General features: G+C 46.1%; 4 protein-coding genes across 4 annotated transcripts; 1 reads left to right on the forward strand and 3 right to left on the reverse strand.

Annotated features, from left to right (window-relative positions):
• Window positions 1-277: 277 nt before the first annotated feature.
• On the reverse strand, window positions 278-4,722 carry LOC6732094 (solute carrier organic anion transporter family member 74D). Its single transcript, XM_016178359.3, has 7 exons — window positions 4,475-4,722; window positions 2,996-3,361; window positions 2,631-2,872; window positions 1,830-2,573; window positions 1,575-1,768; window positions 828-1,507; window positions 278-770 (listed from the first exon to the last, which is right to left on the reverse strand). The coding sequence occupies exons 2-7, from the start codon at window positions 3,213-3,215 to the stop codon at window positions 613-615; spliced, it is 2,238 nt and encodes a 745-aa protein (XP_016024767.1). The 5' UTR covers window positions 3,216-3,361; window positions 4,475-4,722; the 3' UTR covers window positions 278-612.
• Window positions 4,723-5,004: 282 nt separating this feature from the next.
• LOC6732095 lies at window positions 5,005-6,975 on the reverse strand. Its single transcript, XM_002079191.4, has 5 exons — window positions 6,817-6,975; window positions 6,655-6,760; window positions 6,345-6,594; window positions 5,543-6,157; window positions 5,005-5,406 (listed from the first exon to the last, which is right to left on the reverse strand). Exons 1-5 carry the CDS (start codon window positions 6,912-6,914, stop codon window positions 5,195-5,197), a joined length of 1,281 nt encoding a protein of 426 aa, XP_002079227.3. The 5' UTR covers window positions 6,915-6,975; the 3' UTR covers window positions 5,005-5,194.
• A 289-nt stretch (window positions 6,976-7,264) lies between these two features.
• Window positions 7,265-10,728, forward strand: LOC6732096 (solute carrier organic anion transporter family member 1A1). The gene is made up of 5 exons (XM_016180038.3): window positions 7,265-7,523; window positions 7,594-7,782; window positions 8,381-8,537; window positions 8,633-9,930; window positions 9,995-10,728. Exons 1-5 carry the CDS (start codon window positions 7,457-7,459, stop codon window positions 10,726-10,728), a joined length of 2,445 nt encoding a protein of 814 aa, XP_016024768.1. The 5' UTR covers window positions 7,265-7,456.
• Window positions 10,729-10,841: 113 nt separating this feature from the next.
• LOC6732097 (pyrimidine-specific ribonucleoside hydrolase RihA) lies at window positions 10,842-12,137 on the reverse strand. The gene is made up of 2 exons (XM_002079193.4): window positions 11,772-12,137; window positions 10,842-11,704 (listed from the first exon to the last, which is right to left on the reverse strand). Exons 1-2 carry the CDS (start codon window positions 12,090-12,092, stop codon window positions 10,862-10,864), a joined length of 1,164 nt encoding a protein of 387 aa, XP_002079229.3. The 5' UTR covers window positions 12,093-12,137; the 3' UTR covers window positions 10,842-10,861.
• Window positions 12,138-12,151: the final 14 nt, after the last annotated feature.

The raw sequence follows: 12,151 nt of genomic DNA on the forward strand, positions 1-12,151 counted from the left end.
TATATAGACAAACGGGAATGAATATTTATACAAAAATCGAAATTAAAGTGTATTATTATTATACATATACGTATGGAATGAAAAACAAACGATCTGCATAAATTTGAACATTTTTTATCAATAAAAGTGAAGAGAAAATTTAAAAAAAAATGAAACATAACAAATCATATTTTGCTTCTATGGATTGCAATTGAATATTTGGGCAATGAATATTAAGACTGCTCATAATATTTTAATAAACATATATTTTTATTTGAAACATTTTTTATATACATACGTACACATAAATTCTTTTAATTTTTTTTTTTGTTAAACTAAGCATGATATATTTAATTGATCTTAGCACAAAGTAAAAGTAATTAACAATTGTACACGGAAAGAAGACATCGCGAGTTCAATAGCTAAATTCCTATCGAAAAGCGGAAGATTTGTACATATGGCATGGGAGTACAGGCTTTGCCCAATCTTTCTCTATCTTGATTCCAAAAACTTACTCTAGGAATGTGCTTTGAATTATTGTTATGAAATACTCGAATCTGGCGTGTTTTATATGAATCTACTCCTTATAATTGAGTATCACGGATGGGTTGCCATTTTTTTTTTTTTTTGGTATTACTCCTGTTCGGATTTCTTGGCCAGGAGCGGAGTAATGGGCTGGTCTTTCCTGTTGGCACGCTCCTCCTCCTTGGCCTCCTTGTCGCCATAAATGTCCAGGTTGCGTCCGTAGTACCAAACGAGGTAATCAAAGAGGAGTCCCATAAAGGTGAGCACTGGAAGTTAGCACGAAGGTAGAGATTATATTATTATATAACATATTGTGAACTTACTGCAGGATAAAAAGTTGAGGGAGTAACGGAAGCGGGTCTGGTCATACAACTGACAGTTGCCATTGCCATTGCAGGTCTTTGTCCACACCAGGCACGTGGAGTCGATGAGGCGGCCGAACATGATGGGTCCCGGTATGAGGGCCAGGAGACTAATCATCATCAGCGCCAGTCCCTGGGCGAAGGACTTGTCCTCGTGGGCCACGGCTCGATAGTTGACCAGGACGTTGCCCACGCGACCAGACGAACCGAACCAGCTAACGATCATCGATGTAATGGAAAAGGCCCAAAAACTCCAGTTGCAGTTCTTGGTACAAATGCCCGGTCGGATCACCGAATCGGTGGTCGATCTCCTTGTCCTGGACAACAGATGATCATCGAAGTCACCGTTGTCGTCCAGCAATGGCACTCCGCTCAGATACTCATCAAAGTACGTGGTGGTATCCAGTTCGGGTTCCGGAGTGGGTTGCAATAGATTCAGAAGACGCTGTGCCGCACTTTTTGGCGCTGCATCATTAACCAAACAACTGCAGTCCTCGTACAACTTGGAGGTGGCATTGTATCCACGGCAACCCGCATGACAGGCCGAGAAGAAGGTGGTGTCCGTTGGCTCGTGGCAGACGGGTGTGTAACTGATGCCCTCGCAGGAGCAGTTCATGTTGCAGTTGCTCGTCAGGTTAAGCCTGCAGTTTTAAAAAGATTAAGATAATAAATCATATTAAAGGATTCGCTAGTTCCACTGATACTTACTGTCCCGCTTGCGTCATGGAAAAGGTATTCGGGCAGTAGAGGAAAGCGTATGAGATCTGTCCCAAGATGGAGATCCCACCAACGATCACGTTCCACATGAGCACCTTGCTGACGCTGGGTTTCTTTTTGGAGAGCACCATACCGGAGCCAATCAGACCCACTACCATGCCCATGATGGATATGGGTCCAACGATCTTAAACAAATATTATTAATAATAATCACAATTATGCCATTGAATTCGAGTGGTAATTTACAATTGTAGCGCTCTGCGCATCCTTGTGGAACTGCACCTCCATGTACTTGGTGAGGAAGGTCATGAAGCCGGAAGCACCCAGGATGTAAAAGACCGCCGAGAGGATGTTGAAGATCAGCAGCTTGTTGCGCAGCAGTCTCATGAGGGCACGTGGAAAGTCCTTCAGCTTGGGCAGATCTGCATTGGCACCCGCCGCTGCTCCAATGGTATCCAGAGCGGCGTTGGAGGAGAAGCGGCTGCTCAGCGAGAGGTTCTCCTCCCGCTTGAGCTCCTCCTTCGTCTGGCGCAGTGCCAACGGCAAGTGGGAGTTGACCCTTGGCGCGTTGGCTTTGGGCAATTGCTTGGGAAACAGACCGATAAGACCAGAGAAGAGGCACATGAGGGTGCCCAGGATCACCCAGCCGAGCCACCAGGCGCCCAGCCAGCGAGGGTCCTTGCTGTCGATCAACGGCGTCTTGGTTGGATCGATGAAGGTGTTAAGCGATATGAAACCGAAAAAGAATCCCACGACTGGTCCAATCATCCTGAGTGCCATGGCCACCGCCAGCATGAGTGGAGTGTTCGTCTTCTTGGTGTTGTCGTCGAGGTAGGTCTGTCCCAGGGAGTAGTACATGGTGTTGCCCACGCCCAGCACGAACTGCGAGAGGAAGATGAGCACCAGTGGCACATAGGAGAAGAGATCGTCGCAGTCCTCCTCAGTTTTGCCCACTCCACAGAGTCGCTCGGTCTTCACTGAGCTGATATTCTACATAAATAGAATCCCAAATAGAGATAGTACTTGATGATGGCGCAGATAACCCACCTGAAAGGAGTGATCCGAGCCAGTAGTCCCATTCAGTAGACTATCCTGGTACTCCTTGGTGAACTGCAGCACCTCGTGACCAGCACCGTAGATGAAATGAGGCAGGACGAGGATGTAGCAGGACAGGCCGCAGAAGACAATGCCCCAGGCAATCCAACGTGGACGATTCCGCTGACCACCGATGTAGGAGAGGATGAGCGAGAGCATGATCTGCGAGATTTCATTGCCGCTGAGAATTATGCCTATAAAAATAAAATATAGGGCAACAATAAGATCACTTCGTATTAGTATATTCTAATAAAACTTTTGTGTTTCATTTGTTACAGAACCTTGCATTATATTATCTTATACATTTCCAATATTACCTGTCGTTTGGCTGGGAATCTTGAAGCGTTTTTCCAGCGTGGTTAGGGTGACGATGAAGTACATATACGACATCGCCTGAATGGTGCCGAGCAGCCCGTAGACGCCCATGAACATCTTGGTGGTGGCGTACTTCTGCAGCCAGGCCGGATGCCAGTTGGCCATGCCGCACAAGTAGTGACCTGGCGGGGGATTCGAGCCCCGACGCTTCACTTCCGCCATCTTTGGATTCCGTACCGCCACCAACTGCGGGATGCTACTGTCTAGTCTGTGGGAATCACCACCGATTCACCATCGATTGTGGGCGATAAGATTGCGGACTCGGCTCTTCCTGATAGCCAGTGGAGTGAGTGGTGATAGCAAACAATCTGCAAGGGACAATGGGCTCTCGTAAATCAGAATGCATTAGGGCTACCTGGAAAAGGGTTCCTAAGCGGAGATTCAATTTCATCACACGCCGGGTCGATTGCAAATCACTCTGGTAATCATGACTCTCCGGATCGAGAAATCATCAAATATCGTTTAGGGCATAAAATTCGTGGTACTGATTAAGTGTCGATAATGGCGCCTACTCAAGATCACATTGGGTCTAGGCCGAGGCGATTAGATAAACCGGAGTTCCTTTGCCAAATATACCAAATATACGATATCTATATGGTCGGGGTAGCTTTCATAAACAGCTATATTTACCGCATAACGATGACCACCGCCTCCTCTAATTTGATCCCATCATTGCAAAATCACAAGTATCACTAACTTTTTATAAAGTTAAAGATGGCTAAGGCGAAAAGGACCTGCAAACTCTGTAGTTCCCATTATCGCTATTTCTCGTAATTTGGCAATCAATCATAATTACGAAATATTTGCGTTTTTCGATATTTACAGGTAGCTGAAATCAGTTTAATGAACTCAAATCGATGGGCTACAACCAACTGATGTGTGAGAATTGTATGTAATTCGTTGCTTATCAACGCACTGAATTAAAAGGCTCTCTTTTTGTGACTCAGTCTATTTCATGGCTATATTATTTGTTTTCAGCAACAAACGTGTCTGGTGCATAGGGCTTATCGAAAAATTTTGATTTGAAATACTGAAGTGTAATCAATCACTTGAGTAAACGGTTATGGGCATCCAAGTTGTAAGTTGGTCATGATTTTTCATAGCTTATGAAAACTATTCCTGTGCACCCAAAAAAGGACATAAGTCTTAATTAATTGTATCAGCAGGTGTAATATGAAGCACTTAAAAAATCTTCTTCCTGATTAAAATCTAAAGATATACATGATATTTGTAAATCTCTGAACTTGTTTTAAGCCAAACTGAGAAATACCCATAAACCTCCTTCCTTTAGATACTTGTAAATTGACCCTGAAATCCATCGAGTGCATCCACAGAGCTGAGGTTCCTTCCGCATGGTGAGCTACCCCAATGTCGAACTACTAGTGCCGCCAACGATTCGATTACCAGGCAGGTGTACGTACGTTTCCAGACGCCAGTGAAGTGCTGCTGCCTATATGGTGCGCATATTATCAATTGCCAAATAGTGGTCACCACTCGTACAGCGTACAATCTAATCGACACTTATGCGATTAATTAAATTGCCGCTCGAGTTCCTTTCCTTTTGCAGGAACCGCTCCCGATGCAGCGGCCAGTTGAGTGGACAAAGACGAGTGTTGGCCAATCCGTTCCGATCCGATCCGTTCTGAAGCGAGGCGCGAGTTAAACTGAGAAATGGAACTTAAAATTCCCAGGCACTGCGTACCGTGTCCGCTCGGTGCCAATCGAAGCCTGATAAAGCTTTATCAGGCCATAAAAAAAAGGCGGAGCGGGACAATCGCTACTCTCGCCGCCGGCCCACGTGCAAAAGAAATTTTTGGACATGTATCAGAGAGTATCTCGGAATAAACCTACCTACATGGCATATCGCAGCGCTTTGTTTTCTTCGTGCAGAGTGGTGGCTCAGTGGAGAGTTCAGGCGATATCAGGCGGTATGACAATACAAAACAGACAATAGAGGAACGCGACAATGACATTATTATTACGATCTCTAAACCCCTGGGCTCGTCGCCAGCCGCTGCCCCCCATGCGATTAAAATTGTAAGCAAGTGAATTAGCAGAATGTGTAGACGACTACTACTGTGTGCCGCATGTGCATCAAAGAGCGTGGCCGAGGGTCGTCACCACAGTTCCTAGTTGTGCGCCTAGGTGTCCGTCTTGATGTGCAGGTCAGGATCGTTGGCGTTCTGCAGCAATTGATTCTGGCCAATCGAGAGTAGAATGGCCAGGCCCATCCACAGTATCGCCGCGATGATCAGCACCACGAAGATGGTCTGGGCCATGGTCGGTGTCATGAGTATGGAGCAGTTCCAGCAGGGCTTCACCTCGTACTCCAAGTCCAAGCCATTGTCCTTGTCTGCAAGAAAATGCAATTAATCAAGATAAGTGGGAAACATTGTAAATCTGCAAAGGTCGCCGAAACGTATGCAACGAAAAGGAAACAGCAGTTGTCTTAAATAAGTTGTTTTCTCAGAATCACTCGCTTTACTTACCTTGCCACAGGATATCCAGATGAAAGTCAAAGAAACTGAAACGCGACCCATCCGAGTTATAGACAGTGATGTCCGTGCAGCACAGGCTGAACTCAAAGCCGAAGAAGTAGAGTTCGCGTGGATAGTAGGTGTTGTTCATGAAGATCATGCGCGTTAGGTACCAATTGCCCTGCGATGGCATCAGCTCCACGATTAGCGGACTGAGTTCTGTATGGAGCACCAGCACAATGCCGCCGTAGATGTCATGGCTGTTGAGCAGGCCCACCTGCAGTGCCTCCCCTCCCTGGACGAGCACCACCTCCGTTCGATTGAAGGGTGACAGCACGGAGGGCTGCTCCTTGATGGCCACGATTATGTTGCGAAAGGTGAGAACGATCATTTCGTTACGCAGCACGGTCATGTTATCAGCCTGGCTGTGGCTGATCTGATGCGGCTGTAGTTCCGCCACGGTATCAGAGTTGCTCGGCTGTCCATCGCCTTTATTCTTGATGGACATGTGCTGGGTCTTCTGGGATTTGCGACGCTGGAGCGCTTTGTCCTCCTCCGTGTAAGCGGTGTACACATGCACCACCGGGCAGTCGCTGAACTGATAGGTTGCCACCGCCATTGCAGCGTCTGAAATAATCAATTTAATTGTATAAATACAGCGGGCAAGTAGTAAAATTTTTAATAGCTCCACAAGTCTTAATAATTTGCTGAAATCAGTATATGTATATGTATATATGTACATATATAATAAATAAATAAATAATAAATCAAAGCTATTAAAACACTGCATTCTTATGCTATATAGTATATATACCGTGAGCAAGCAAATTGCGATCGTTAAAGCTGAACGCGTGTATCTCCCCTTTTTGGCATGGCAGCTCCATTTCCGCCTCCAAGCTGCCCATTTCTGTGATCTTGGGAATGTGCCAGATAAGCTCTCCTGTCTTTTCAGCCACACGTTCCACGGCATTTAGAGGCTCCTCCACCTGGCTGTAGTAGTTCATCGGCTGGATCTTGGTGAGATAGGGAAAGCACAAGTCGCAGTTTATATCCTTTGCAGCAAGCTTTATTAAAAGGATATTTAATCTATAAGAATGCTCTCTAATAAATGAGTTATAAACTACCTCCGAGGCCAAGTAAATAATTATCATATTATTCTTCTGCAGATTTCGTATGATCTTTTGAAACTGCGACGTTGTTACAGGTTGAAAAATACTGGTGGCTTTAGGGCTGTAAGAAGGCGCCTTTATGGCAAATAGCTTATGTTTTTAATTGTTTAAACTTACGTTTCGACGCCCCAGACCAAAACCGGTGGTGAACTAGTCACTGGGGCTGAGGCTAAGGCAATAGGAACTATCAACAAAAGACTTGCGATGAAATACATCTTGACTTCTCAGTAGCTTTGATTACTTATATTTGAAGCAAATATCTGGCTTGCTTATTATAATTGTAAATTTCAATAAATCAAGAAATGCCTTATACTTTTTGGCATACTTTATTTTGGTATGAATAGTTCTTAGTTATTTTTTCCACTAGTGAAATTTCAATTACGATCTTCAAGCTCTGCTTAGACACATGTTGCTTCAACATGTTGCCCACGATCCATAGGCATGTGTAAGCGACAGCAATAAAGTTGCAATTAAGAAAACAGAAAAAAAAGTCCAAAAATATGATAAGATAAGATCGGGCTTATCAAGCCGAAGTCGAAAAATTGAGAGGGAATCGGTTCCGGGGCAGGTGCGGCTCCTCAGTTTGCTCCCGTTCCTCATTTCGAATAGACGTTAGTGCGGACTTAACGCGGCTAAGATGCCAACGTACCAGGGCCACTGACTAATGTAATCAATAGACAATAAATACAACAATCGAGTGAATTGAAGTGAACTGTAGTGAACATAAACGAATCCGAAATCGAATCGAATACGGAATATGGCGCATAATACGCGCAACTCCGATTTATCGCAGATAGCGGTCAATGCCAACAATATACCCGATGGTGGGTGACCCAAATCCCCGATTTCCCCTTTACGTATACTTGATATAGAATTTCTAACCCCTCCCACCAGACAGCGTCGATTGTGGCATCAAGGGTCTGGGCTGGTGCCGCGGTCCCGGATGCCAGAAATATGCCCGACTGCGCACCTTCATCCTGGTCCTGGCCATCACGGGAACTTTTCAGGGCGCCTGCGAATCCTACTTCCGCGTGTCGGCCAAACAGGCTTCCTTTCAGTTCGGTTGGAATCCACTGATTGTGGGTGAGTAAGCAGCATTATCGCAAAAATGGGAAAATGCTAACCTGACCAGGGAAAGATAATTGAGGTGTTGGCCCGGTTCTACGTGAAGATTTCAGTTATCTTATCAGTTTTTGCGATATTCTTGACGATTGCCAGTTTTTGGGAGCGGGGGGTGCTCTCTATTTTCCACTAGTTTTCTTTAATTTCTTTTTAAATTAAGAGGTATATGGTAAATTACTAAATATTAAAACAAAACTTAGCTGTTATGTTATTATTTATTAACGAAATCAACTAAATAATAGTCAAACTATTTACCAAACCTTTGTACACTGTTTGGTGTATTGGTGTTTGTGTATTATCTATTCGTCATTGTTTTGATAAGAAAGAAATACGTTATGGTAGTAAAAATTGCCGCGTAATACATTTTTTTTTAGGTTTTTGCAAATCGCCAGAAAAAAAAATTCGAACGGAAGTGGCTTTTACCTCAATGAATTTGCGTGCTTACATATACGCATAACTTTTTTTTACGGTTACTCATACGTCATATCTTAGTTGATCGTCGAGTTAAATTCCCCGAAAGCGTGTTACTAACAAATTGTTTTATTGTTTAAACATACAGATTGGCTGCTGGTGGCCAGTGGATTATTCCAGGCGGTCTTTGCGTTGGCCTTCGCCTACTGGGCGGACGTCTATCATCCCATCAAATGGCTGGTGGGAACTCTAATGCTGCAGGCAGTCACCTGTGTGGTGGCTGTGATTCCCTCCATTATGAACTTGTGAGTAACTTGTAAAAAAAAAAATTACTTCATTAACATATGATTTTTAAAATATCAATTTCAAATAAAAACCCTTTCTTACAACTCTTTTGCAGTGCCGATGGCAACCAGGCAAAGGATGCTCTGCTGGATGCCAATATGTGCGCCACATCCTTGGCACAGTTCCAGAGACTCACACTGACCGAGGCCCAGAGCAGCAGCCTCACTCTCGCGATGCTCTTCGTCCTTCAGCTGGCCTTGGGAATGGGAGGATTGGCCTACTACACGCTGGGTGTCAGCTACATCGACGACAACTCCCTGTCACACGATAGTCCGGCGGTGATAGGTGCTGCTCTGGCTGCGCGCGTATTTGGCCAGCAGGCGGGATCCTTCCTGGTGCTTGGAGTGGGTCTCACCCATGTGGGTTGGTGGCTCGGTTGGGTGATACTGGCACCCTTCATATTCGTGGGCGCTGTGCTCCTGGGACTGTTTCCCAAACGACTGCCAAAGACTGTCATTCACCAGGCGGCTCAACGGATCATTGAGCAGTCCAACATGCGTAGTTTTGGCAGCCAGTTCTCAACTTATATGGATGACTCAGATTTTTGGCCATCGCTGAAGAGGCTATTCAATAACCGCCTGCTGATGTTCAATCTGTTGAGCATCATGTGCGTGCAGAGTGCTGTCGTGAACTATGGCCTCCAGGAGGAGAGCTATCTGCAGAGCAGGTTCTTCTTGCCCTACAACGAACAGGATGGCTTGGCGGCGGAGTGGAGATCGGCCTTCGTTTCCTACTTCCTCAAGCCGCCAGTTATGGCGTTGGGAATGCTGATAAGTGGCCTGGTCATCTCAAAGGCCAAGTTATCTGCTCGTAAAATCACGGGTATAAACATAGCCCTCAGTATCCATCTGGTAGCGATTTTCATCGGCCTGGTCTTTGTCCAGTGCGATGTGGGCGCCATTGCTGGTGTGGAGGGTGGTAAGCTGAAACAGCCCTATTGCTCCAGTCAGTGCCTGTGCACACCCACTGCCTTCATGCCCGTCTGTCCGGAAAACAGTGCTGTGACCTACTTCTCGCCCTGCTACGCGGGTTGCACCAAAAAGACCACCATCAATAGCTTTCAGTTGTTCGAGGGCTGCAGCTGCAGTGGGGATCAGACATTGAATTCCACTGGTCAGATGAGGGCGACCGCTGGAGCTTGCAGCTCCGACAACTGCCAGGGAGCCATCATCATCTTCCAGATCATGAGCATTTCGGTGGCATTTCTAATGGGCGTCGGAGCCATAGGAAAGACGTTGATCACACTGCGAGCTGTCCTGCCACAGGACAAGTCCTTGGCCCTGGCCTTTGAACTAATGATCGTGGGCCTCTTCGCCTATGTTCCGGTGCATCTCAGCTACGACATTGTCACCCGTGAGTGGAATTTAGAGATTGCACTTAAATATAATCTAAACTACATAAACTTTCTTTTGATTAGGCACAACCTGCGTTTACTGGGCACCCAACTACGAGCGCTGTCTGCTGCGAGAAACGCCGAAGCATGGCAACATCCTGGATATTCTCACAGCCTCATTAATCCTGGCCAGTGTGCTTTTCGACATACTCGTATACATATTCGCCAAGGGGCTCAATCTTTACAACTGCAAAGTGACGGACACTAATTACACACCCTCTCTGTACGCACCAATTCCGCATGAGGATGCGACAACTTCGCCCAGTGCTCCTCGTGGTGGAAGTCCAGTGACCACCACCACCACCTCCTCGCCCATTCAACGCAGAGATGCCGCTCCAGAACCACGGACAGAGACAGCGGTATTCAGGAATCCCAGTTCGGTGACTACTTCATCGGGCGGAGCACAGAGCATTGTGGAGCCCAGTGAGAGTGGAGTCACCTATGCACAAGTGGTCTTTCCACCAGACAGACGCAAGCCAGATGACGGTAGCACCAGTCCCAAGCGGTTGGCCGTCCCAGCAAACGTACCATTGCATCTGCTCTCCGAGTCGGACGTTCGCAGCCAGTTGGGCAACCTGAAGTCCTTCAATCCTCCCAAACAGGAGGCGGACAGGGGTCAGGACACTGTAGACACCGACGATGTGGTGGTCACCCAACCGCAGGTCCAAGCTGTGCTTCCGATCACCAGAGACCTTCACCCAAACGATCAACCGCATCCTGAGAGTCCGAGGCCACAGAGCCCAGAAACGGACTTCTAAAAGGGGTCCCACAAAGTATTCTAATCTGTTTTTATTACATTCGTAAACTTAAGATCGATCCAATGTGCCAAGACAAATCATAAGAACAATTAAAGTTATTCTTCATTTCATTCAAAAAGCAAATAGTTGTATCTTAAAGATTGTTTGGATGTTCCTGCTCGCAGAGCTCTGTGATATCTACACCCGGAAGGAATCCCGTCCAGGACATAATAGTGCGAAATGGTTCTCTATTGAGATGTGTTATGATCCGCACATTGCTCTTTTTCCCATGGATAGCATCCACACGGCGACCTCGCAGATGATCCAGGACCATCTGGCCACGGGTGTGGACTCCGGCCAACTCCACTGTGGCATGGTAATCCAACTGCTCGGCAATCATCGCCTTTGGGAAGATATAGGCTGCTGCAAGAGCGGCATCGGGATTAATCCAGTGCTTTATCCCACGTGGCACTAGCATGGATCGCTCCACCCTGGACAAAAGCTTGACAAAAGGATGGTCTACAGAGCCCAAGACATCCAGCCGCCAGTCGAGTGACAGTTTGAAGTCGTCATCAATGCTGGGTTCCCAGGGTAGAACAACAGCTGGCACCTTCAAACGCTCCAATGTTGTATGCGCCGCCTCCGGATCCATCACGAAATTGAACTCTGCACACTTCATAATATTTCCACGGCCAAAGATATTTCCCCCCATTATGTATATTCCACCAATTTTGTCCAAAAAATCATCGCCATATAGATTAATGCAGTTGGCAAAGTTAGTTAGTGGCCCGCAAAGCAGAAAGTCAATTTGTTTTGGATATTGGCACACCAGCCGATACATGGCATTCACGGCGTGCTCCTGCTGCAGTTGCTCCTGCAGATCACTCACATCTGGATAGCCGCCAACGTCATTAAGGCCGTCAGTGCCGTGGAAGCGGGAAATGTCCAACCATGTCCGAGTTACAATGGGATTGGCACAGCCCCTGAAAACTGGCACCTGCATTACGGATAAAGTAGTGGAAAATCAATATATAATTTAAAAATTGTATTTGATAGAAACTTACATCACGCCTCTCCAATAATCGAAGTATTCTTAGGGCGTTCTGGGCTCCATTCACCACATCCGTATTGCCCTGTACACAAGTAATCCCAATCAGCTTGTACCGCCTCCCACTCGGCAAGGACAATTGCTCTCCACGCAGTAGGAGAGCCAAGGCCCAGGCGTCGTCCGTTCCAATGTCGCAGTCGAAGACCACTAAGCGCTCCAAGCTTCTTGTATCGTTCTCCATGCCTATGAATACCAAACTCATATTCACTCGCTTTATATACGTTTTGCGGTTGCTTTTAACAAAAACTATAAAATATAACCCTTTAATCGGTATCATAGAATATGTAACCTAATTATATACTATATATTTAGGAATTCAGACCGAGAGTTTAATAA

Source organism: Drosophila simulans, chromosome 2L (genome assembly GCF_016746395.2).
Source record: "Drosophila simulans strain w501 chromosome 2L, Prin_Dsim_3.1, whole genome shotgun sequence".
In the NCBI taxonomy this organism is placed as follows: Eukaryota; Metazoa; Arthropoda; class Insecta; order Diptera; family Drosophilidae; genus Drosophila; species Drosophila simulans.

Bases quoted from the DNA above. Each gene is read 5' to 3' on its own strand.
- LOC6732094 (XM_016178359.3), bottom strand. From the start codon at position 3,215: ATGGCGGAAGTGAAGCGTCGGGGCTCGAATCCCCCGCCAGGTCACTAC. The intron at 1,769-1,829 runs GTAAATTACCAC...TATTTGTTTAAG, and splicing joins ATGCGCAGAGCGCTACAATT to ATCGTTGGACCCATATCCAT. The intron at 1,508-1,574 runs GTAAGTATCAGT...TTAAAACTGCAG, and splicing joins TCCATGACGCAAGCGGGACA to GCTTAACCTGACGAGCAACT.
- LOC6732097 (XM_002079193.4), bottom strand. From the start codon at position 12,092: ATGATACCGATTAAAGGGTTATATTTTATAGTTTTTGTTAAAAGCAAC. The intron at 11,705-11,771 runs GTAAGTTTCTAT...TCCGTAATGCAG, and splicing joins GATTATTGGAGAGGCGTGAT to GTGCCAGTTTTCAGGGGCTG.
- LOC6732096 (XM_016180038.3), top strand. From the start codon at position 7,457: ATGGCGCATAATACGCGCAACTCCGATTTATCGCAGATAGCGGTCAAT. The intron at 7,783-8,380 runs GTGAGTAAGCAG...TTAAACATACAG, and splicing joins TTGGAATCCACTGATTGTGG to ATTGGCTGCTGGTGGCCAGT. The intron at 9,931-9,994 runs GTGAGTGGAATT...TCTTTTGATTAG, and splicing joins CAGCTACGACATTGTCACCC to GCACAACCTGCGTTTACTGG.
- LOC6732095 (XM_002079191.4), bottom strand. From the start codon at position 6,914: ATGTATTTCATCGCAAGTCTTTTGTTGATAGTTCCTATTGCCTTAGCC. The intron at 6,595-6,654 runs GTAGTTTATAAC...CTTTTAATAAAG, and splicing joins TTATTTACTTGGCCTCGGAG to CTTGCTGCAAAGGATATAAA. The intron at 6,158-6,344 runs GTATATATACTA...TGATTATTTCAG, and splicing joins TCGCAATTTGCTTGCTCACG to ACGCTGCAATGGCGGTGGCA.